The sequence below is a fragment of the Ictidomys tridecemlineatus genome, chromosome 6, assembly GCF_052094955.1.
Source record: "Ictidomys tridecemlineatus isolate mIctTri1 chromosome 6, mIctTri1.hap1, whole genome shotgun sequence".
Classification (NCBI taxonomy): Eukaryota; Metazoa; Chordata; class Mammalia; order Rodentia; family Sciuridae; genus Ictidomys; species Ictidomys tridecemlineatus.
In genome coordinates, this window is record NC_135482.1 from 159,480,548 (window position 1) to 159,507,150 (window position 26,603).

Sequence of the window (26,603 nt, forward strand, 5' to 3'; positions counted from 1 at the left end):
AATGGTTTCATTTAGTCTTTTTCAACTTCACAATAGGAAGAAAGTGTTCCCATACAACCATTCTGTTTTTCACTTTGAGTACAGAATTCAGTAAATTATATGAGATATTCAACCCTTTATTATAGAGTAGGCTTTTAATTAGACAGTTTTTCCCAAGTGCAGGTTAATATAAGTGTTCTGAATATGTTTAAAGTAGGCTAGGCTAAGCTGTGATGTTCAGCAGGTTAGGTATATTAAATGCATTTTTCACTTATAATTTATATTTCCAATTAATGATGGGTTTATTGGAACACAATTCCATCATAAATTGATGAACGCCTGTATAGAAATAGCCTGATTGACTGCAGTTCTGCATTGACCCTATTTGGACACGTTTTGGCAGCTTTCAGCTTATGATTGTCTGAATGTTTGGCTGAGACTTGGCTACTTGTTACTAGTAGACTGTCACATTAGTTTGCACGTTTGTTTGCAGGTAGGTTTCAGTTAGTCATGTACAGAGGCAGCTTTAGGGTAAACACAGTTCAATCGAATAATACCTAATGTGGTCTGTGGTAGTCTTGTGAGAGTGGAAGTCTAGCAGAACCTAAGACCCCTGATAGTTATTCCAGTAAGGAGAGCTTGTTTTTTCATTTTCATGAATAATATGAATATAATATGGCTAGAATACTCTGATGCCACTTACAGGTAAATAGATGAAATAGTTCATCCTTGGAGTATGTTCTCAGATTACTCTTAGCTGTGGCTGGAATTTAAAAGCCAATAAAATCAGTGCTGGTATTTAAGGAAGTTTGTCTAGCTTTCTAGATATGGACCTTATATTTGATATATTTCATGTCATTACATGTCACTTCACTTTTGGGAGGAGGTTGTTTCCTTCTTTGATGGTATTGATGTGTGCTGAGTGGTGGCTAACTTTTGGCGACTTTTTTTTCCCAATTAAATCTTCATAGCTCAAGCTTCACCTGTGGTCTGATGGGGGCCCTGGCCTCAAACCCTGTTGATGTTGTAAGAACCCGTATGATGAATCAGAGAGTTATTAGAGATGGCGGATGCTCTGGCTACAGGGGTACCCTGGATTGCTTGTTACAGGTGAGAATGAATGAATGTTTGTGCAGGGTTGAAAATTTTTTTGTGTGTGTGCCACACACACACACACAAATATATATATGAAGTAACTAAATTTTGACAGCTATTAAAACTAAGATGGTTGATACTCTGTAGGCCTTAGATATACATATGGCACTTCACTTTTGCTACACAGGGGTAAACTATTATAAATATAAAATCTAAACAGATATTTGAAATGAAAAGCTCATTTTCTATATGCCTCCACTCTGCTATGAAGAGTAATAAAAAGGTATTTTTGTATCTCCTTCCAAAATATACATTCTTCAGGGCTGGGGATGTGGCTCAAGCAGTAGCGCGCTCGCCTGGGATGCGTGCGGCCCAGGTTCAATCCTCAGCACCACATACAAAGATGTTGTGTCCACCGAAAACTAGAAAATAAATGTTAAAAATTCTCTCTCTCTGAAAACAAACAAACAAACAAAAAACCTTTTTCTTATGTGTCTAACACATAGAAGTCAAACTGGAATGACTATCCCTTGTCCAGACATCTCTCTCAAAACAGTACATCAATCTTACTATAATTCTCAGCTTAAATAACTGGGCCTCCTGTTTATGAGTACGTGAAAGTTTTCATCTGTCTTTCCATTCACTTGGCAGCAGCCAATGATTAAGAACTACTTTTGTGGGTCCTATTCTCTGGCATGATCTTTCTACTATTTGTTTTGTGTAGGGTTTATTCAGCCCTTTGTGTGGGGTCATTTGGCCTAGGCAAAAGCCTTTATAGGGATAAGGCAAAGATTATAAAAGTCCTTCCACATAGGATTTAATTTTTTGTGGAGCTGGGGATCAAACCCAGGACCTCGCACATGCTATGCAAGTGCTTTACCCTGAACCACACTCTCAGCGCTAGGATTTAATTTTTAAAAAATTAGATGGGGGCTAGAGTTGTGTCTCAATGGTAGAGCACTTGCCTAGCATGTGTGAGGCACTGGGTTAGATCCTCAGCACGACATTTAAATAAATGAATAAAACAAAGGTCCATCAACATCGTGTGTGTGTGTGTGTGTGTGTGTGTGTGTGTGTGTGTGTGTGTGTGTTGGATGGCTGCAAACACTATTAATGCATTTGACATAATTGGAAAGTTGGAAGTTAATTCCATTTTTCTTTTGTTTTTAACAGACATGGAAGAATGAAGGTTTTTTTGCTCTATATAAAGGGTTTTGGCCAAATTGGTTGAGACTTGGTCCTTGGAATATCATTGTATCCTTTTATCTCGTAATAGATCTGAAAAAAGATAGAGCCAAAGAATATTGCTTATGTAAACTGTCATTATCAATTATAATTTGGAAGTGGTTTCTTACCCTTTTTGAGTTCCTCTCATTCTAAGAAATAACTACTCAGTTTCTTTTTTAGAGTTAGTTTCTACTCAAGTCTCTGCTAGATACTATGGTCTTAGTTTAATAATGGTATTATTGAAAGGTAATTAGATTAGTGAAATTTCTCATCAGATTTTATGATTTCAGAGAGAGACAAGGATTGAGTTTATATCTAACTGCTCTGGAGAAGGATACGGTTGGCAACAGGGTCTAAAAATGCTTATTGCTGAGGCTACCTAGAGATAACAAGAAATCAACTCTGGAATTTCCAAAGTAGGAGGCAGAAAAGGAGTGTGTTTTATTTGACTTTCTTATCACTATGACCAAAAGACCTGACAGTGGAAAGAAAGTTTATTTGGGGCTCACAGTTTTAGAGGTTTTGGTCCATAGATGGCTGACTCCATCGCTCTGGGCACAAGAGGAGGCAGAAGTCCATGGCAGAGTCAAGCAACTCAGGATGGGGCAACAAGGAAACAGCGAGAGAGCTCTACTTACCAGGGACAAAATATAAACCCCCAAGGGCATGCCCCTGTTGACCTATCTCCTCCAGCTACACCCTATCTGCCTGCAGTTACTGCCCAGTTAATTTGTATCAGTGGATCAATCCACCAATTAGATTGCAACCCTCATAATCTAAACATTTCACCTCTGAGTTTTCTTCATTGTCTCACACATGAGATTATTGGGGATATCACATGTCTAAACGTGAATAGAGGTGAAAAGGCAGAATGAAGAAGCAGAAGGGTTGGATCTTGCCCTTCTCTTAATTCTCTTTATCTGCTCCTTCCTCACAAGAAAGGCTGCCTAGAAGAAACCCAGAGGAGAGCTTCCCAGGGATTGCTAACTGTCTCTGTCTTTCACAAAGAAGTTTACTGTTCCAGAAAGCCTTCATACTAATCAAAATCACATAATCACATACAAAATGACAGAAGATAATCAGGGTAGGTGTCTTTCCAGAAGAGGCCGAGACCGGGGGATTTGCAGATCTCAGTCCTCAGCAGTGACTTTCTGTTCCATGCTGACCTTCTGGGCAGGCTTTTGGGAAGATGGTTAAGGCTGTAGCTCCTCGTATTTAATCGTGCCTGGGCACAGGTCTGCCTGTACATATTTATTAGCAGGTGTGCGAGTTGTAAGTCTGTTTATACTAATTGAAATTGGTAAGATGACATTTTTTTGGCAGCCTTAACCCATCACTGCAGTTCTTTGTGACATATGAACAGCTGAAGAAATTGGACTTGTGACAAGTGAGGGCTACACAAGACATCTGTCTGAAAACGCTAACTTCTGCAATGGTAGAGCTTCCTGTGTTTCACTCTGCTTCTCACTGCTCAGCTCATCACAGATTCTGGGATGGCAGCAACAGATGAAGAAGGCTGGGGTGGTTCAGACTGCTGCTGTTGGCATTGGATGCTCTTCATCCGTGTTTAATGGCCTAAATTGTAACATCCAAACACTAGTCCTTACCATTGAAGTGCCCTTCAACATCAAAGATAATATACAAAGAAATTTTGCAAGAAAATCAGGTACCATGTACTGTTTTCTTCAGGGAGAGCAGCTTCTGCTGCCTCTCAGCTTATAGCTGCAGATGTCTGCTGCTTTAAAACAGCTCATGGAAATGATGCAGTGGAGCCTCCAAGACAGTGTTATTGTTCCTGAAGTGCTGGGAGCTTTTGCTTCTTGGCAGCTGAAGACATTTCATGTATGGAGACCTGGACTTAACCCCAGGAATAGACAGTGCAGGAAATAGATCCTTGGGATATTGCACTGCTCTATAATCTCCTATCTTTTCTGGATCTTTCACTTATAATAAGTGATTTTAAACCATTGAAGACTTGACCTTTGTGAGGAATTGTTACAGTGTATTAATACCAGTGCTGTGTTGGCTTCCAAGGTTACAAGGTCTGTAGGTGGAAGATGTTTTCAAGTGCTTGCCTCCTGTTTTAGATAATGTGAGTAATTTGCTCTGTGATTTTGGGCAAAATTTATGACTTCCCAATCTAGAAAATGGGAATAATTATATCTAATAATGTTGGGGTCAAATGAAGAAAAAAGAGCAGGTGTTGCTATGTGGCCTGAAGTGAAGTATGTTTACATCATGATGAAGCTATAATCTCTAAACAGTCTGCGGATGCGAAGAAAGTCATATTGCCATGGGCTTCTCACAGTAATAATGAGTGAAGCCCTCTGTTAAAAGAAGAACAGATAAATGAAGGTTTATATTAACAGAATGTTGCTAATGAACTGAGTTGAGTTGATTTTTCCAATTTCTAGCTTTTACTTTTAGTTCATGTCATGTTTGTTAAAATGTTTCCTAGTGGATGGAAAATACTTGCTTGAAATTTTTTAGATTTTTTTTTTTTTTTTTTTTTGTGATGCTGGGGATTGAACCCAGGACCTCAAAGACAGCTGAAGAAGACATTTCATGCATGGAGAATCCATATCCCCAGCCCAAAATAGTTTCTTTAGTGTACCTGTTTATCTCATTTCCAATAAAAGGTACATGATATTTTCCTTTTTTCTTTTTTTAGTGTTGTAGTAAATCATTCTCCTTCCTTCTTGTCTTCTCTGTATTTTCAAAATAAAAGTGTCCCTCAGAGCCTCAAGAATTTTCTGTTTCTAGAAGGTAGCCTAAGAAATAGGGGTGGATCCTTTCTGGTTCAACCTTTAAGAACCATAATAAATTCTAACTTGGGCTCCAGGGCAGGCTATTTCTACAGAATGTGCCAGAGAGATTTCCAGTTTGTCTAGCCCCAGGACTCCTTCCTCCTTGGAAGAGAGGGAATATGAGTTTTCTTGAAGGATCAGGCAATTTTCCTCCAAGCCATTTTCACCTTCTCGTCGTCTTTATTAGAAAACATTTTGGAAACAGAAATTGGAAAACATTTTGTGAAACAGAATTTTATTTTCAAATGTAAAAGTCATTAAAAAAAAAAAAGGAAAGAAAAAAGGTCACTGATGGTTTGTAGGTATTGACTACCTAGACCAAGATGAAAGGCCACATGCCCCTGGCTTCACTAGATGGCAGCAGAGGACCCTGAACTGTCTGCAGGCGCTGAATGTATCTTATAGGAGATTTTTTCTCCTTAGCGGACATTCCATTAATGTGAGAGACTTCTGTAAAGAGACTTCCACCTTTGAGTTGAAAAGATTGCTTTTCTCAAACCCCTCTTTGTTTAATGTTGAAAACATTTTATTTTTAAAAGCATACATAAAATTTCTAAAATGGAAACAAGTTGTTTTGAAAACCATATAGAGTGAATGTCGGACAATTTGTCATTATTATACATTTATTCAAATTATGTGTGTCTCTACCAGGTGAAAGGAAATTGAAACCTCATGTATAAGACAAAAATGTAGCATAGGTTTATTAAGTGCCTTATAGAACAGGATCCTAACCTGCTTTTTTTTTTCAGTCTTCTCTTTCTTAATTATGAAAATTAATGCAATTGTGGAAGCGTCTAACCACGAAACAACTTAAGGAACTGGGAGGCTTGGTCCCCTTATTTTCAGGGGATGATCACTAGTACCCACCCCTTGGATGTTGCTTACGAATGGCAAAAGAACTTCTAGGTTTTATAACCAAGTTGAAGAAAATGTTTTTGTAAGCTTATGAATTTGTGTAATTGATGCTAAATGTTGCTGATCTGTCATATAAAAAATGGCTCCTGTTCATATTTATTCATGTGCTAGAAATAGTATTCATTATTCAAAGAGTACACACGTCACAAATATCTATATCTCCAGCTCTTTATTTAAATGTTGTTGGAATATGTAGTGTAAATCTTTTGTTTCATTTATTTAATAAATTAGAGTAATATATAATAACAAAACAGTTTGTGGTTATTTCAGATAATTAGAAACATTTAAACAAAGGTAATACAGAGTCCAAAAGGCTGGAGAAGAAACCGTGTCTAAGGACATTTCTCTCTGCTGGAGAAGTTGAGGGATCATCTTGCTCAGTGCCTGGTACCTGAGTGGAACATCCCTGCCCCCACCATTGTATGAAATGTCCTGCAGCTCAGTAGAGGCCAGTGAACTTGATCCTGCGGCTGGTTTGGCAAGTCAGCAGCCTGGACATTTAAAACACCAATATGACTGAGGTCACCATTGTCAATTGTCAAGTCCCCTCAACCTGTCTTCCAACATTGGGTGTTGCTAGAAGCAGGACTGGGCTTCTTGATCCACTATGGACCAGGCAAGGATACCCAGTTGGCAGAAAATAACCAGTGAATAAATGTGAACTTGGTTCATTAATTTTTTATTTAAAAATATTCTCTAGGTGCCTGTCTTAATATTTGGATTAAACAGTGGTTTATGGAAACATCAATGGGTAAAATGGGGAAACTTTTTTCTTATAGACTTCATTTTTTAGGATTAAACTGTGGTTTATAGAAACATCAGAATGGGTAAAATGGGGAAACTTTTCTTATAGACTTCATTTTTTAGGTCCATAGCAAAACTGAGTAGAAAGTACAGAAATTCCCTTTTGTCCTCTGCGTCCCCCAGTATCAGCATCCCACACCAGAGGGGTATATTTGTCAGAACTGATGAACCTGCATTGACACATCATTAGTACCCAAAGTCCATAGCTGACATTAGGGTTCACTTGGTTTTGTACATTCTGTGGGTTTGGACATAGGTATCCATCACTGTTGTATTTTGCAGAATAGTCTCATTGCCCTAAAAAAGGGAGATGTTTACAGTGCTGATAATCAAACCCAGGGCCTCGTGAATGCCAGGCAAGCACTCCGCCATTGAATCATATTTCCAGCTTAAAACCTTGTCCTTGTTCTCCTATTTAAGCATTGGATGATATAGCCTTACATGGTTGACTACATATGAAGTTCAGTGGGAACAGCTGGCTGCTGGTGTGCCTCAAATGCCTGTGGACAGGGGGACTTTCACTTGTATGATGGCACCTGTTGGACATTTGGCTTTCAAGCCAGGGTATGAATTTTTAAAACTGGCAGCTGGGAAAATGTGACAGGGTAAATTTTTGGCACATTATAAGGATATCCGTTCTGGAGCAAAGCAGGGGAATGCAAGGCAAAGCTGGTGTAGTAATCTGTCTCACAAACTAGATGCAAATAATGGAATTGAGAACACCAAGAGCAAAAACTTGGAAACCAAAGCAGGAGTATGAAGTTTAAGTGGTAGCACACTGCATGCTTTATGCTTAAGTTATATTGTAAAAAGGCCTTCCCAACTACATACATTGTTTAAAATACATAACAACAAAAAAATCAAACAGATACAAGGAGATCTTACCACCATCCCTTCATCAAAGTAGCTGGAGACCCTCATTGAAACACATTTTCAAGTTAAAAGATATGCCCAGGACAGGAGATCTAACCAAAATTTTATTTATTTATTTGTTTGTTTGTTTATATATTTATTCTTATTGGTTCTTTTTAGTTATACATGACAGTAGAGTGTATTTTGACACTATACATACAAGGAGTATAACTTATTCTAATTAGGATCCCATTCTTGTGGTTGAACATTACACAGAGTTTCACTGGTTGTGTATTCATATGTGAACATAGGAAAGTTATGTCTTGATTTGTTCTACTGTCTTGCCTATTCGCATGCCCCCTCCCTTCCCTTCATTCCTCTTTGTCTAATCCAATCAACTTCTATCTCCCCTCCTCCACATTGTGTGTTAGCATCCACATATCAGAGAACATTCAGCATATGATTTTTTGAGATTGGTTTATTTCGCTTAGCATGATAGTCTCTAGTTCCATCTATTTACTGGCAAATATTATACTTTCATCCATTATTATGACTAATATTCCATTGTGTGTGTGTATATATATATATATACACACACACACACAATGGAATATTAGTATATTGCATATATACATACATATTGGTATGGATGTGGATATATATGTATATATACATGTGATGTGTGTGTGTGTGTGTGTATCCATTTTCTTTATCCATTCATCTGTTGAAAGGCACCTAGGTTGGTTCCATAGCTTGACTATTGTGAACTGAGGCTCTATAAACATTGATGTGGCTGTGTCACTATAGTATGCTGATTTTAAGTCCTTTGGGTATATGCAAAGGAGTGGGATAGCTGGGTCAAAAGGTGGTTCCATTTCAAGTTTTCTGAGGAATCTCATTCTTCTTTCCAGAGTGGTTGCACTAGTTTGCAGTCCCACTAGCAATGTATGAGTGTACCTTTTCCCCCAAATGCTCACCAATATTTATTGTTACTTGTATTCTTGATAATTACCATTTCAACTGGAGTGAAATGGAATCTCAAGTGTAGTTTTAATTTGCATTTCCCTAATTGCTAGTGAGGTTGAACATTTTTTTATATATTTGTTGATGATTCACATTTCTTCAGTTCGTTTGCCCATTTATTGATTGGATTATTTGTGGGTTTTTTTTCCGTGTTAAATTTTTTGAGTTCTTTGTGTATCCTGGAGATTAATGCACCTGAGATGCAAGTGGCAAAGATTTTCTCCCATTCTATAGGCTCTCTCTTCACATTCTTGATTGCTTCCTTTTCTGTGAAGAAGCTTTTTAGTTTGGTACCATCATATTTATTGATTCTTGATTTTAATTCTTGCACTTTTGGATCTTGTTGAGGAATTTGATTCCTAAGCTGACATGATGGAGTTTTGGGCCTAGTTTTTTCTTTTATTAGGTGCAGGGTCTCTGGTCTAATCTGATCCACCATGAGTTGAGTTTTGTGCAGAGTGAGAGATAGGAGTCTTAATCTCATTTTGTTACATATGAATTTCTAGTTTTACCAGCACCATTTGTTGAAGAGGCTATCTTTTCTCCAATGTGAGTTTTTGGCAACTTTGTCTAGAATGAGATAATGGTATTTATGTGGGTTTGTCTCTGTGTCTTCTATTTTTAAAAAATTATTTTTTAGTTGTAGTTGGACACAATAACTTTATTTGTTTATTTTTAATGTGGTGCTGAGGATCAAACTCAGGGCCTCACACATGTGAGGCAAGTGCTCTACCACTGAGCCACATGTGTCTTCTATTTTATACCATTGCTCTAAGTCTGTTTTGATGCCATACCATGCTGTTTTTGTTACTATAGCTCTCTAGTATAATTTAAGGTCTGGTATTGTGATGCCTCTTGCTTCACTTTTCTCACTGAGGATTGCTTTGGCTACTCTAGACCTCTTATTTTTCCAAATGAATTTCATGACTGCTTTTTCTATTTCTATGAAGAATGTCATTGGACTTTTAATAGGAATTGCATTAAATCTATATAGCGCTTTTGGTAGAATGGCCATTTTGACAATATTAATTCTGCCTATCCAAGAACATGGGTGATCTTTCCATCTTGTTATGTCTTCTTTCTTTTGTTAGATTGATTCCAAATATAAATATTTTTGCGGCTATTGTGAATGGGATACTCTTCCTAATTTCTCTTTCAGTTGATTCATCACTAACATATAGGAACACAATTGATTAATGGATGTTAATTTTATATCCTGTAATTTTGCTGAATTGATTTATGAGTTCTAGAAGTATTTTAGTGGAGTTTTTGGGGTCTTCTAAATTTAAATATAGAATCATGATCAGTAAATAGAGATACTTTGAGTTCTACTTTTCCTGTTCATATCCCTTTAATTTCTTTCTTCTAATTGCTCTATCTAGAGTTTCTAGGACTATGTTGAATAGAAGTGGTGAAAGAGGGCATCCCTGTCTTGTTCCAGTGTTTAAAGGGAATGCTTTCTATTTTTTTCCATTTAGAATGATGTTAGTCTTGAGTTAGCATTTATAGCTTTTACAATGTTGAATATGTCCTACTATCCATAGTGTTTCTACTGTTTTGAGCATGAATGGATGCTGAATTTTGTCAAATGCTTTTTCTGCATCTATTGAGATAATCATGTGATTATTTAAGTCTATTGATGTGATGAATTTCATTATTGATTTCCATATGTTGAACCAACCTTGCACCCCTGAGATAAACCTCACTTGATTATAGTGCACTGTCTTATTAATTTTCATTGGCTTTAATTCACCAAAATACTCATGTGCAGGAAGCCATCCGTGATTTACATGAGGGTCTTCTCTGGGTATGGTAGCCAGGGAGACTTAGGTTTGGAATTGCAAACTATCTGTGGCTCTCCCAGGCAATAGATTGCCCAGTGCATGTGACCTTTATCTCAGCTCTAGGAAGATTCCTCATAGTAGCTCCAGAGGTGGGCGTAACCTTTGGGAACTAGACTGCCCACCTTTAACCTTTTTTGGTGAAGAACATGCTATGGAAGGCCTTTGATGTTTCCCAATATAAATAAAGCAGGTGCGGGCTCCATTTTGCCATAGTATAGAAGCTGGATCCATATGATGGACATGCCCATCCTGCCCCAGCTTTTGAAATTATTCTCTGTGTCCTGTGATTTTTTTCGTGGTTCTGTTTTTCCAGGCTTTTATTTCTCAGCCAGCTCATTCTACCGAGGGGAACCCCATTTCCACCGCCCGTGCAGGACATGGACGGGACTCATGGCTCACTTAGTGTCAAGGCTAAAGCCATCCCGAAGTTCTTTTATTCCATTCCAAGCTTCTTTGCTAATATCCGTAAAACACTCCACACATCTAACTTCACACAGTGATTTGTGTCAGTTACAGGAAAGCTAAGAAAGTTTTCAAAAGAAGTGAAAGCAAAGGCAGGGGACTGATCCAGATGCAAAGTCACTGCAGGTGGTCAGATAAAGGTAAGAAAACCAGACAGCTCGCTTAGGAGAACAGGACTGCAGCGCCAAGAACTTGTTCAAGTCAAAGATGTCGAAGCTGGCAATTTTGAAGTGGGCTAGCTACATCAAATAGGGAGATCAAGCTGAAATGAAGACCCCGGGGACAGTCAAAAGTTTGTCACTGAGGACCTCAGGACGTGTTCACTGAGTGGTCTGATAAGATGATGGGTCCGTGTGTCGCCATGCCACTGTCTCAGGTAGCCCCTCCTTTTATGTGTTTGAGGGGACTGTATCATTTGGTGGTCTGGGTTCCTTGATTTGGGTTTCATACCCTCATACATCCATGTGATTCTGATTTAATTCGGTAAGTTTACACGTCATTTTTTATTAGCATGATTAATTTATCGGTTTGTGATTTTTGCCGTGCAAGTCTGGGGATTATTCTTTTCAATAAATTTTGTTATGTCCAAAATCTGGTGGTCATCTGTTTTGTTTGCCCAGATGAGTCTCCACATCATTCTGCTTTAGAACTTGCACTCAAAATGGAGCAGCTCATGGCAAACTGCTCCTTTATAAAAAAGAAGTTGTAACTCAGGCACTCCTTGTTTTTACACCATGGAGTAACTCAGGGCACAATCCACTCTCCTCACCGTCAGCTAGTGTTCAGCTTAGTCTGAGATGAAGTTTAACAATTTTTTTGCTAAATTAGTAAACATTACCAACTAGCACAGTGGCACATGCCTGTAATCCCAGCAGCTCAGGAGGCTGAGGCAGAAGGATCTCAAGTTCAAAGCCAACCTCAGCAACTAAGCAAGACCTTATCTCAATTTTTTTTTTAAAGGGCTGGGGTTGTATTTCAGTGGTTGAATGCCCCTGGATTCAATCCCTGGTACCAAAAACAAAACAAAACATTTTAACCATTTTTAAGTTTGGCATTAAGTACCTTCTCATTGTCATGCAACTGTCACCACCACCCATCTTCAGAACTTTGAGATAAATGGTTTTGGGGGGGATCTAGTTCCTCAATTCATCGAGCAGTATGCATCCTTGTGATCTTGGTAAAGGCCTATGCTCAAACTTGCTTCTGAATACTTAAGAATTTTTCATACTTGTGAGAGGTTCCCACAATTCCCCAAACTGATCTAGAAAAAGAAACTACCATATGTCAGGTGAATGGTTTTCATTCACCCAGGCTTCCTGTGCTTCTTAATTCTTACATATAAGGAATAAAGCCAAATACTAGCAATTAGTGATTACCATTAGATCTTCCCCAAAGTGCTGCCCAAGTATTTCTATGTCTATCAAGAAGATTTCACTGAACAAAAGACAGCGATTCAATTCATTGCTCCTTTTGAGTTCTTGAATATTGATGGCTGTAGCCAAGAACCTCAGGGAGTCTGCCCACCATGCTTCAGCTGTAACTATCTTTGCTGAGCAGCAGGGAGAATTGAACAGAGGCATAAATCCCACAATTGGGGCAGGGACAATGGAGTGCTGGACCTGATTCACAGCATGTGTTCTGCCAGAGCAGATTGTCAAATTTCCAGGAATTTTGTGAACGGGTGGTGACAAACTATTAAAAATTAAATCATGTAGACTTAGAGTTAAATACATTATATGAAAAGCAAAGGTAATAAATGCTCAAAGTTTACCATTTCCTGATTTTCTGGTATCTGTGCCATTGAGATGATTCCCATCTATCGTGGCTGTACGGTGGAAATACCGTCTCCTGACGTGCTGTTGTGCATCTTCTTGCAACTCCATTTTGGGCGATGTCTTGTTGGTAGCTTGATATCGACCACAACGGGAGGACTTACACTGCAGGTACCAATAATGCTGCAGATCAAGGCTTTGTCTTGTTTTTGCTGCTGTTAAACATTTACCATCACACCTCTTCTCTACGGAGTAGGAGGGGAAACAGACCCACTTAGAATACTCAGTCACCTGCGCCTGGTAGGAGCATGCTTACACAGTCATTCTTATTGTGCACCCTATGTTTACCTCCACATTAAGATTATCAAAAAAAAAAAATCCTTTCCCTGTGTCCCCCAAGAGGGCCCAGAGGATATTCCCTTCAATGAGTTAACTTAAATGTGCTGAGGGAAGCCCCATTTCCTTTAGACACTTTGCAGTAAGTGTCCTCTGCCTGATTGACTGATGATGAGAAATGCAGCCATTTCAAGGTGCTTTCTGATTTTAGAGACCAAGTCACCCTAGCAGTCAGCATGGCCACATTGGTGAAGGGAATGCTTTGACTTGTGAAGGTCTTTGGTATGTCCCTAGGATGGATAGTCAGCCTACTAAAATATAATTTGTTCTGAATAATTGGGAATTCTCAGGTGGCCAGAGATCTAATTGGGGTCACCAAAATAGATTCCTGGTCACTCACCCAGTTCCAAGATCTGAGCAAGTTCACAGACCTGGAGCCCTTTGGCATTGCTAAAATATATATGAAAGATCTTTCCTCAAGCCCTTGGAGCTCCATGCCATGGGGAAAGAAAACACTTGGGACTATTTAGGAATTACTGAATGTTGGCTGATGCTAATCTCCAGGAACCTTACATAGTTGTTAGGCCAGGTTTCTTCGGTAACAACCCAAATGGTGTATAGTAATGAAAGTTGATTTCTTGCTCATACTATATGCCCACTGTAGTTTAATTGCAGCTGTTTTTCATGTTGTGTTCTAAGATCCTGGCTCGTGAGCAGCCTTTTTGCGGAACATTGCTAGTCTTATAGTACAGGGAAAATTCATCACAGCAAAGAATACATCAGTCTTCAGAGCTTCTGGCCAGAAGTGACCCATGTCTCTTCTGTTCACATTTAATTTTCTCAAGCAAGTCACATGACAAGATCTAATGGGGTTTGGGAAGTATATGTTTCTTCCATATGGAGGAAATCAGACTATTTGGCATGCAGTGATACATTTTACCACACAGGTTATTTCTCTTCATTTAACTTGCTTATTTGGCCTGTGCAAAAGCAAATGGGTCTTAAAGAATGAGATCCATTTGGAGAGTATAGAAAATTTGATTGATTGCTGCTGCTCTTCTGAAAATATTATGCTTATCAGAGTAAATCAAGATGGTTCTTGGGCTGGGATGTAGCTCAGTGGCAAAGTGTCTGCCTTGCATTCGCAAAGCCCTGGGTTCGACCCCCAGTTCCAAAAAAGACAAAAAAAAAAAAAAAAAGAACCCCACCAAAAAAAAAAAAAAATAAGATTAAAAAAACAAAAAACAAAAATCAACCCTTTGGGCTGGGGATGTGGCTCAAGTGGTAGCGCGCTCGCCTGGCATGTGTGCGGCCCGGGTTCGATCCTCAGCACCACATACAAACAAAGATGTTGTGTCCGCCAAAAACTAAAAAATAAATATTAAAAAAAAAAGATGGTTCTTGGCATTTGTGATGCAGTTATTGATCTAGAAAAGGCTTTTCTCTTTTACAGTGGTTAGCAGGCACCCCTGGAGACTGCTTTCATGGGTCAGGAATGGCTTAAGCCTATGACAAATCTCCTACTTTGTCATCACCAAGGTTTTGGTGGTCTTAATAATCACATATTCCACAAAACGTAGAACTGGTTCACTATGTAGATAACATGATGAGCATGTGACATTTGTAGGAGTCTGGTGGCCTGAGGCTGGTATCCCCCATCAAAGTAAAGCCAAGTTGCTGTACTACACACCTCCTACACTTGAGTGGAAATACTTGATGGTCATGTTTGGACATAACACACAGCACAGTTGAGCATGCTGCCTTCACCCATTCATGAAGCAGTTTGTACAACTTGCTGATTTTGAGTGGGACCCAGAAAAAGAAAGAGAGAAAGAGAAAGGTTGCAGTAAGTCCAGGCTGTTGTACAAGATGATCTATCACATGATCACATGGGACATTTGCCTAAACTGGTTAACAGAGGTGGAAATGCTATCAGCAAGCCCTGGAGATAGGAGACTCACAGTGCAGACCTCCAGGGGTGTGGAACAAAACCATGTCTTCCTTTGCAAATAACTTTTTCCTTTGAGAAACAGCTCTTCACTCATTACTGGGCCCTGGTAGAAACCAAACATCTGATCACATGACCTGAGCTGTCTGCCATGAACTGGGTGCTATGGAATCCCCCAAGCCATGAAGTTGGGTGTGCACAACAGCACTTTGTCAGCAAATGGGACCTTGCAAGCTTGTTTGGAGGTTCTAGCAGGGGTGGGCAGCTACTCATATACCCTTGACAGAAGAAAGGTCCTCCTGTATCGGGGAAGGTCGTCCTCTTCCATCGAGCTCACAGCTTCAGGAGAGAAGCACGTGGAGAGGTGAGGGAGGAAGCAGTCATCTGCCTAGCCAGCCAGATCAGCCGAATCAACCCTGGCCATCAATGCGGTGACAGATGTCACAGGCAGATCACTCTCACATCCGTTTGTCAGCAAATGGAAGTTGTATGGTATACAAAGTAGTAAGATTGAGCACTCCCTGAGGCTAGAGTAGGTGGCTCAGACCACAGCACACGGTTCCGCTGACTGATGTCTTTCTCTCAGATCACCCCTGTGGCATCACGGGGATTTCCCTGTGGTCAGTTCACAGAGGAATTAAAAAGGAAGGCCCAGTTTATGGATGGTTCTGAACAATTTATGAGACATAAATGGCCTCCTGGATTGCGACAGCCCCTATCAGATGTGTCACTGAAAAAATAGTTGGCAAAGAAAATTCTTCCAAGTGTTCAGGACTTTAATAGCACACGTGTACTTCCAGGACTGGAACCTTGAATCCATGATTAAGGACAAGGTGGTTGACCTCTATTTTCACTCAGATCCAGATCCAGCACATCTCTGCTCGGTGCTTTTGGATGCTGATGCCTGGGTGTAGACTGTGTCACTCGGTCTCCCTCGCTCTCTAGCTTCTGGTTAGGTTTAGCTGGTGAAAAATTACCAGTAGGAAACTTGAGGGGGAGGAAAAAGAGGGCATTTGGTTTTCATTTTCTTCCATCTTCACTGCTGAGTCCCTGGCAATAGATGTGTTCCTCTACTGCCTCCCTGTCAGCAGCTGTAACTTTCACGAGGCTCTGGTAACACTATTTTCTCTTCAGCTCTACAGGTGGTAATTTTTCCCACTGTTGCTCTTCCTAACATTCATTACTCTTGGTCTCTTTAACTCTGTGATTACTTCTTTCATTAAAGTCTCTATTGAAATCATCTCAATAAATTCTGTTTCTTGATGGGATCCTGGTTAAATGTAACCTTTCCATTCTTTCCTCCCGAGGATTCAACCTCTCATATTTTCTATCCTCTTGTCTTGTGCTGGGTTTGGAGAAATTTCTCTACATTTTGGTGCGTTGGCCAGGAAAAACGCATCGCCGGACAGGGAGACCCTAACAATGGACTGCTTCGGGGGTAAGTAAGGCGCCTTTCTTTCTCTCTCTCTCTCTCTCTCTCTCTCTCCCCCTTTCTCCTTCTTGTCTTTCTTTTGCGATCGCTCGGTTTGGTGTCTGGCCCAGTGGAGGACGTGAGTTCTCAGGGGGCATTCGGGTTCGGTTTCTGGCTCAATGGTGAGCGTGAGCTTCCAGGGACCGTGAGGTCTCAGAGCCTTTCTGGTTTTGGGTTGGTAGCGTGTGGTTCCCAGTGGAAAACGTGAGTTTTCCCTGGCTGTGGCTGGCTGTGACGGATGTGTCTTTGGAGTCATGGGCCACGATCCCCAGAGGGACGCCCTGGGGACACGGGGAGGGACAGAGGTCCCTCGTCTGGGGGGGGTGAAAACACCCCCGTCGGTGCTGCCAACTCGTCTGGTTTTGCCGGCAATTCTTTTGTTTTCTCTCAGGTTGAGTTTACTGCCTGTCTTTAATCTTTGCTTCTGGACTTGTGTTAAACATTTACTGTGTGTGTGTCCGTGTTTGCGTCACGTTTGTGTTGTCTCTCTGCGCTTCAGAGTGGCCCATCCTCAGAGCTGAATGGCCCCCAGGAGAGTCCCTCCATCTCTCTCTCTCTCTAATCTGCAAAGTCAGAGATATTGTCTTTCAGCCGGGCCGCATGGCCATCTAGATCATGGCTTCTAACCTTTCAGGACCTCTGCGAATCTCTTCCTGCATGGGTGGGGTCCTCGCAGTCTGCTGGGAGGATTCCACCAGGTGGTATGGCGGATCTGTCCTGTCCCTTTCCGGCCCCTCCACGCGCCTGTCCTCTCCGCCCCCTGGCCGTCTCCGGGAAGGGGGGGGTGCTCCGGAGGGTGCGGGGACGGGCGGACGGAATCAGGGGTGAGGTCGGCGGGGGACCGCCCCTCCTCCCGCTCCTCTGCCGGCAACCGGCTGCCACCACAGCAGGGCGGGAGGGGTCGGAGACGGAGTCTGCAAGGGACTGCCCCTTGTCCGCCCGGCAAGCAAAAAAAATATATATATGCCTAGTGCCTAAGGTCAAACCAAACTGGAGGAGAGCTAATATTGCAAGTGAAAGAAAAAAACTGAGGAATTCCCAGCAGCTGCCAGAGCCTTTTTCCGCTTTGGGGAAATTTCCTCATTTTTTTTTCTGCACTGTAAGGATTACTCCACCTAAATGCAGTAAGTCAGTCACACTGAGAATTGCCTCTATGTGAAAATATCTGGTCCACTCATGGGAAATCTAAGGTGCCACTGATGGGAGTCATAATTAAATGAAAGTTCAAAACCTGGAGAGATATTTTCTTATCTGGTTGTCTGATTGTTTCTTAGGGATAATCTAGGTTAAATGTGTGTCTAAAAATTAATTTTTATTGTAACAATCTGGCATCTGAATGGGTTTCTAAGGCACTGCACTATCTTGCAGTTAAAAGTTGGGTTTAAGCAATTGTTTAGTTTGATTTCAGAAAGTTCATGCTAAAAAAAAAAAACTTAAATACTTGGGATAAAAAAAAAATTAAAGGGTTTCAATTTTGAACGGGGTAGCCTGAAAAGATTTCACTAAGGTGTATCAGTGCATTAACTGGGATAAAAATAGTAAATTGTGATATGATATCTGTTCCCCTCAGCGTGTAAGATTCAGGAAAAAAAGATGTTAAATTACAACGTTAGTCTGGCTTATTACAATAACATTAGATAATTAAATACCAACAGTCTTAGAAATTTTCAAAGCTTAATTTCAGATATACATGGTAGTGTGTGGGCAAATTTAATGTAACTTAATGCTACTTTAAAAACTTCAGAAAAAGCAAAGTGGCTTAGAGGTCCTAAAGAAATTTCTTCTGATGGTAGAGATCCTATTTCTAGTTTTATGTGAACGAGTTTTTCTAGTGTAAAAAGATATAAAATTTTGGGAATTGCTTCTTAAAATTGTATCATAATTTTCAACATCCAAATCTGGAAAATATAACTTGAGGTTAAAATGCCTTAGACCTAAAGTGTCTGCTCAAAATAGCAGTTTTTCCCTGCTCCTTCCAGATCTTAGCCAGGGCTTAAGCCGGTATGCAAACAGAAGCAGCTTGGAGCTCAGGCCCAAGGAAAAAAAAAAAAAGAGTAAAAGTGTCTTTTTACCTGAACTCAAACTAGACCAAACCAAGAAGTAAATTGTATGGTATTTATCAACTACTGGCCAGTCATCTTTTTTTTTAGGACTCTTGTTTTTTTCTTAGTTCTGTATTTTTTTTGAGCTTGTGATTCTGATCCTACAGACCTAGGTTAATATTTTTCTGATCAGTAGAGTTTTTTGGAACATTGCAATGGAGATTTCATCTGCGAAAAACTACGAGGCCTTTATCATTTTATGTGTGCACACTCCTGTTATGTGTTGTATGTCAGTATGTCTGTATGTGTGTATGTCCATATATCCTGCAGTGATATAACAATTGACAGATGGGGAGCGCTCATAAAAATTAAAAATAGATCCAAATATCTTTAATTCACGTGATTCAAATGGTTCAATTTAGATTGGGTAAACAGATAAAAGTAAAGATGTCCTTAAAATTAAACTTATAAGTTTCTCTAGGTGTTCAAAAAAGGCCCTAATAAAATGTTAACTCTGCTTAAATTTAAAGGCTTGCAAGTATTGTTTCAGAATGTGAACAAAAGGAGGTTGATAGATAAAAGAAAAAAACTAAATGGTTCTAGGTATGGATCTAATAAAAAAAAATTTGTGTCTCTAGATAGGAGAGTCTATGTGACTAAGTAATCAAGAGGGTTTAAGAAGGGATAAAGGAGGTTTATGTAAATTGGTTATGTGTATAAGTTTTTGAGTAAGTTACACAACTATGGTTAAACAACAACTGTTGTCTTTCAATACTTTTCTTGTGCTCTCTTGCTCTGAATAATGAAGTTCCTTCAAATCCGATTGCAGAAAGTCTCAAATCAAACTTCCAACCAGCTTCTGCTTAGGCACTACCAGCCCCTGATGACCGATAGACCCCCAACATCTTCAAGAGAACAATTCACTCAGTGCTGAAGCTCACTACCAGGCACAATGGAATGCAGCAGACATGGGACAGCGGGAAACAACAAGTTCAGAGAACCTCTTAATCTGCCATCCTGGATTCATGAGTCTTTATGTCCTTTTGAGCTTCCTCATGGTCCTTGGCCTCTTTTCTGTCAGCCCCCCAACATGGAACTTCTGCCAGAAATTGATCTTTGCTCTAATTTTCATCTTCATTCTGTTTTTATTCGCTCTGATCTTCTTCAGGTGCTGGTGATGATATCTGGAAAAACTTGCCAATAGACGGGTTGCCTGCCATTTATCCAAGCCCTGCCATCTCCCCCTTAGTCATTTCTTTAAAAGCCAAACTTGGTTAGCATAAAATCATCAATGTAATTGTGATGTTATTAATGTGTTCATATCTTCCAGGTATACAAGTCTGTAAGATAAAAGCTTTGCAAGCTGGTGTTCTAAAGTTGTATGGTAATTTTAGGCTCAAAGAAAAAAAAACATGTTGGAAATTTATTTATCATTTGTGTTCTATAACTGGACTTGTTATCAGTAAGATATGTAAAGTTCTATGTTACTTTCTACACTGAGATATAATTTAAATGTATTTTTAAGTCAATGAGAGCCTAATCTGGGTAAAGGTTTTATTGTAAAACACAGAAGTACTTTGCTACTTTCCTACAAGAGGTTAAAAGCTTTCAGCCTTCCCTTAATTCATGTTTTAGGTGTGATATTATGTTGTGGTAGCTAATGTCCATGTAAACTTGAGCAACAATTTATGTAGGCTTTGTAAAATGATGTCTAAAAAGCAAAGATCAGCTTCAGAACTATAGTATTTAAGATTTATAAAGAGACCAGCGTTACTTGAGATAAGACTCTATGTCCCATCTCACTGCATGTGAAAGTGACTATGAAAAAAATAGACCAGATTTCAGTGCATTTAAGGACATGTCCAAAAGTTGGTTTCTGTCACGATTGCCAGGATCTCAAACAGGGGATTATAATGTATAACTCTGCCAGAATTCAAGGTAGCTATTACATAAACTAAATATGTTTTTATCCTAGTTAGTTTTGTTTTGTAGTTTGCTTTTAGATGGTCTAAGGATTGCCTGTTAATGTTTTAAAGAGGTACTGCTTTAAGAGCTCACAACCTGGGTTAACTTAGGATGGGGAGTTATCACATACAGGATAGAGAGGTAGACATTGAGGTTCAGTGCCCTTAATATAAGGCTGTTGACTTATTTGCTGGATGTTTAAGATTAAGTTTTTTTTTTTTAAACTTTAATATTTATTTTTTTAGTTATCGGCGGACACAACATCTTTGTATGTGGTGCCGAGGATCGAACCTGGGCCGCACGCATGCCAGGCGAGCGCGCTACCGCTTGAGCCACATCCCCAGCCCCCTAAGATTAAGTTTTAAAATTAAAAACTTGGCTCTTGCCCTCTGAGTCAGTCTGAGTCAGGGAATAGGGAAGTTTTCCAAAGGGCTCTGCAACTCTAGGCCACATAACCTCCTGATCAGGGAGATTAATGAGACCAGTGGAGGACAGAAAGCCAATCAGTGCATTTGCTGTGAAGAGGAGGGTCATAAGAAAAGGGAGACATCCCTGATGCTTCTGAGGGAAGCCGTATGGTCAAGCAAGGCCTGGACCCATCCTAGCGCAAATGGCACTAGCAGAACTGAGAAGCTGCTGTGAAGTTCCCGAGGATTCCCAGGAAACTCAGCTGACTTAACAATAGATGGAAACAAAGTCAGTTTGACTTGCTTCATCTTAAACACTTAGCAAAGACAGTTAAAGAGCCAAAACACAGCTATTCCTGGACGTTTTAAATGATATTAATAGTTAAATGTAATTTCCACAAACAAGTAGACTGGAGACTACAAAAAAGATTCTTAGACAGAAATGCCTGATAACTGTCAAAAAAACTGCCAGAGTAGTTTTTAGTTTAAGGCCCACAGATATTCTAACCAACGCAGGTAGGCTTGATGCTTGCTAGTATGGTTATCCAGTCCTGAGTAGCAGAATTAAAGATTTCTCTATTAGACACAGAGGTCATACTGGTAAAAGGATTTTGCAGGATCAGATGGCATTAAATTAGATTATATCTTAAAAAAAAAAAAGATATCTGTAACCCTAGATGTTGGTGGTTGTGTTTATATCCCTGACATTTCTGACAATGTGACAAATATCCTTAAAGATTTATATGCTCAGATGGAAGCCATGTCCTCAGCAACTTTGTCGTGGAAACAATGTCTTAGCTCCTGGTTCTTGGTATTCCTGTGCTATGGCATTCATTGCTGCGTCAATATGGTTCCAGTACTAATGAATTCTTGTTTCTCTTGTAGACCAACCATCACTCAAATGCCCCTCCAGCCTATTACTCCTCAATTGGACTTTTATCATGGATCGCTCGATAGACCCGATACTTTTAAGGGGGACTCCGAACTGCTTGCCCCACGCCGTCCCTTTTCAGCCTGAAGAAGCCAGAAAGATTCTCTTCGTCCCCCTTCCTCACAGCAGTAAGGAGTTCCCAAATTAGAGGGGGGAATGAAGCCAGATTTAAAGTTAGGTAGTCAGTGTAGCTAGACAAATCGGGATCTAATACCGAGTGAAATCTAAAATGGAGGCCATGCTGAAATTGATTCCAGGAAACGCAGAATAACTCATGGTAATCAGGCAGCAATATGCCCCACTGGCGGAAATGGAAAATGAGACCTTCCAATAATTATGATTCAGTACTTTTAAGTTTAAAAGTAGTCAGAAAAAGGAGTGGGGAGTGTAAAGGTAAAATTTCCAAGCTGATTCTAAGCCGCAGAGCCTGAGTTAAAGTGTAAAGGACCAGGCTTGTAAACCTGCTTCTAAAACTGCAAAGCATGGGTTAAATTCCTGAGGCAGTTAGGACAAGGCCCTACTGGCCATTTAGTGATTTATGGACTGGGGTCCTGTGCAACTCCTCACGTAAGCATTCAAGACCCTGTGCAGTTTGTCACGTAGATATTCAGGGTCCAAACCAATCAGTTTCAATGTGTACCCCACCTAGGAGCACCAATCATTCCTGCCCTGATTGTTCCCGCCAATATATGTACTAATCATGTTTCAGAATTGTTGTTCAATTTTCCTGCACCTCATGATGATTTGTTCTGATGTATGCAAAGCCCCCCACCCTCTCCCAAAAGTGTACTTAAACTCCGCTTGAACTCTGCTCTGGGCTCTGAGCCACTCTCCCTTCTTGAGTGGGCACAGAGTCCCAGTGCGCTGGAACAGGATCCTCAATAAACTTCCCCCTTGCGATTGCATGAAGTGAGTCTCTTTTGTGGTTTCTCCCCTCCGCCGCTCCGCTGCACCCCAACAATCTGTCTTTCAGTTTACTAATTCTCTCTTTGACTGCTTCCCCATTTATTTTAATTCCAACTATCTGTTTCAGTTTTAAGGTTGTTTTAAAAAATATTCTAGTTTTTTGGCATGGGGCTTTAACTCAGTGGTAGAGCACTTGCCTAGCACATACAAGGCCCAGGTTTTGCTCTTTAGTGCCACAAACAAAAACTATGTATTTATATATAATACATATAATGTATATTACATTTATTTCTAAACCTATGATTTTATTATAGTTTTACAGGATTATTTCATAATCTGCTTGGTTATTTTTGATAGTCTTCTCTCCCTATTTGGTTTACTCTTTCCATTCTATATGCATATGACAGCCATGCTTTTATTTTTTTTCCTAGAAACTATTCTATAACATGCAATGGAGAAAGGATAGCATCTTCAACAAATGGTGCTGTGAGAACTGGAAATCCATATGCAACAAAATGAAATTGAATCCCTTTCTCTCACCATGCACAAAAGTCAACTCAAAATGGATCAAAGAGCTAGGAATCAGACCAGAGACTCTGTGTCTAATAGAAGATAAAGTTGGCCCTAATCTTCATCATGTGGGGGCAGGCCCCAAATTCCTTAATAAGACACCTATAGCACAAGAGTTAATACCAAGAATCAACAAATGGGACGAATTCAAACTAAAAAGTTTTTTCTCAGCAAGAGAATAATATGTGAGGTGAATAGGGAGCCTACATCCTCGGAACAATTTTTTACCCCTCAAACATCAGATAGAGCTCTAATCTCTAAGAACTCAAAAAGTTAAACAACAAAAAAACAAAAAACCCAATCAACAAATGGGCCAAGGACCTGAACAGACACTTCTCAGAGGAGGACATACAATCAATCAACAAGTACATGGAAAAATGCTCACCATCTCTAGCAATCAGAGATGCAAATTAAAACCACCCTAAGATACCATCTCACTCCAGTAAGATTGGCAGCCACTATGAAGTCAAACAACAATAAGTGCTGTTGAGGATAAAGGGAAAAAGGTACACTCATACATTGCTGGTGGGACTGCAAATTGGTGCAGCCAATTTGGAAAGTAGTATGGAGATTCCTTGGAAAGCTGGGAATGGAACCACCATTTGACCCAGCTATTCCCCTTCTCAGACTATACCCAAAAGACCTACAAAGAGCATACTACAGGGACACAGCCACATCAATGTTTATAGCAGGACAATTCACAATAGCTAGACTGTGGAACTAACCTAGATGCCTTTCGATAGATGAATGGATTAAAAATGTGGCATTTATACACAATGGAATATTACTCAGCACTAAAAAGTAACAAAATCATGGCATTTGCAAGGAAATGGATGGCATTAGAGCAGATTATGCTAAGCGAAGTTAGCCAATCCCTAAAAACCAAATGCCGAATGTCTTCTCTGATATAAGGGGGGTGATTCAAAATGGGATAGGGAGGAAGAGCATGAGAAGAAGAGTACCACTAAATAGGGAGGAGAGGTGGGAGGGAAAAAGAGGGAGAAGGGGAGTTGCACGGAAGATGGAAGGAGAACCTCATCGATATAGAATGCATATATGATGTTGTGATGAGAAAAAGAAAAAAAAAGTGTGTCACATTAGATTGGATAGAGAGAAATGATGGGAGAGGAGGGGCGGAGTAGGGGGGATAGGAAGGGCAGAATAGAATAGACATTATGACTGATGTGTGTATATAGGTGACTCTATGACCAGTGTGATTCTGCAATCTGTACAATTAGAAAAATGAGAAATTATACCCCAATGATACAAATGTATGAATTGCCAAGATCATTGTAATATCATGTGTAGATAATTAAAAAAGAAAGAAAGAAAGAAAGAGAAAGAAAGAAAGAAAGATAGATAGATAGATAGATAGATAGATAGATAGATAGATAGATAGATAGATAGATTGAGATATTATTCCTGTAAAGCTTAGGGACTGGCCTCTAGATAAATTCTGTATTTGTGTTCATTATGTGTCCTAAGGAATTAGCCTTTCTCCTGCAAGAAGATCCTTAGCTAGAAAACTGTGATATTTTAAAATTCCACAGAAGCTGCCTGGTGAGTCCTGAGATGGTATAGCCTGTGCTTTTTGAGAACCTGACCTTTTTTCTACCCCTTCCTTTATCTTATCAGCTGCTGCCCATGAGTCATCTAGCAAACAGGCAAAGAGGGAAGGGGATCATGGCAAACTCCAATGCAAAGGGGACATGACAGCCCTGGTCAGTCATGTTCAGTTTAATTCTGTCATTTCCAGTTTAAGTCCTAAAGCAGTAAGGACTAATTCTTGGGATTTCTCCTCCTGCTTCTCTTTCTTTCTTCCTTCCTTCCTATCTCTGTGTGCGCCAGACGTTAAGATCTTTCTGGGAAAAGCAGCCCTGTCTATCAGGGGATTCTTAATGTGTTACTCCCCCCCACACACACACACTTTTTTTTTTAATGGTCACTCAGTAAAATCAGGAAATAGATGTGAAAAGTATGTTGTGTGCTCTGCATAAACAACTATCTAATTCATCCCCAACCAGACCAACTTCAGTTACTGCAATGGGATGATTCGGGACACCCTCATCAACGCTATTGATGACATCCAACTTGCGGTGTGGTGATCCATGGTGGGGAGTCACAACAGGAGAGGCAGCTTTGAGCAGGTGGTGGTGGTGACACAAATCCTGTAAGGCCCTTGATTCTCATCTACACTGTGTGTGGGGAGGGAGTAGGTGTGGGCCGGCTGGAAATAAAAAACGAGACAAGCAGTATTAAGAAATAAACACAAAAGATGTGAAGCGCATATTCAAAGCCAGGGCTTGACTGGTGGAAGAGACCTGATGAGTCTGATCCTAACAAAGATAAAAGCCCTTGAATTCTTTATTTATAGTGAAAGACATCAAAGGGATTCAGTGAGGAGCTTCTTCAGGAAAACAGAATAAGAATGGGGAAAACAAGATGTTTGGGACTTGGCAGGTGACGCCCATCTCTTAGCAGCTGCGTTTGAACCTAGGGCTGTGAGCTAAGGTAGGGCTTTGGCATGACTTGGGCTTTCTTGAACTGAGGCATTTCACCCGGGAGTTCCCCCAAAAAAGCAGCTTCCCTGCTTTATGCTGGCTCAAACAAACCTACAGTTCATACATGGCTTCCAACATCTGACTACAGGACAGCCCCTCTAATTCCCATAATCAGGTCTTGTTCCTGCCAGAGCTCAGGAGATCAACCCAGAAGCACAGCCTACAGGGGCTCCAACCACCCAGAGAACGGGAGGACAAACTGGGTTCGTGGTAAGTTCTTCGTAAATCCACACATTTCTTGGATTATCCTTCAAAATGTAGGAAATGGTTTTGAAAAGGAAAAAAAAAAAAAGAAACTATTCTATGAGAGGAGTAAGTCTAGGTTTCCAGAGGAGTATATGATGAAGGCGGAGCCTCACCCAAGGTGCAGAGAAGACCTCCCTGAAAAAGATATTAAATTTGAGAATAAAGGGACACCTAGCCATTTGTAGCTGCATCCAAACTGCTGGACCCTAGGCCTCTCTGGGCCCAAGTATGACTTCATAGTCTCTTTTACCATCCTTGGAAATAGAGCAGATCTGGTTGTTGCCTGTATCCTTCTGGAGTCTCTGTGGAGGGTCTCTGTGAAGCTGCCTCCAGAATTTCTCAGGCATGTGTACCCCACCACTCACACTCTACACTAGGAGTTAGGGATACCTTAGGATTTTTCTGTTCTCTACCATTATATTTAGGAAGAGCTATATTGT

General features: G+C 40.2%; 1 protein-coding gene across 4 annotated transcripts in view; it reads left to right on the plus strand.

Moving 5' to 3' along the window:
* The window catches only part of Slc25a30 (solute carrier family 25 member 30), a 36,387-nt gene extending 13,602 nt beyond the window's left edge, over nt 1-22,785 (plus strand). For all 4 annotated transcript variants that reach the window (XM_078015976.1, XM_078015975.1, XM_078015977.1 and 1 more), the window contains 4 exons: nt 951-1,089; nt 2,248-2,328; nt 3,644-16,502; nt 19,407-22,785. In XM_078015976.1, coding sequence (XP_077872102.1) covers nt 951-1,089; nt 2,248-2,328; nt 3,644-3,685 — 262 coding nt within the window. In that variant the 3' untranslated portion in view covers nt 3,686-16,502; nt 19,407-22,785. The remainder of the gene's footprint in view (nt 1-950; nt 1,090-2,247; nt 2,329-3,643; nt 16,503-19,406) is intronic.
* The last annotated feature ends 3,818 nt before the right edge of the window (nt 22,786-26,603 follow it).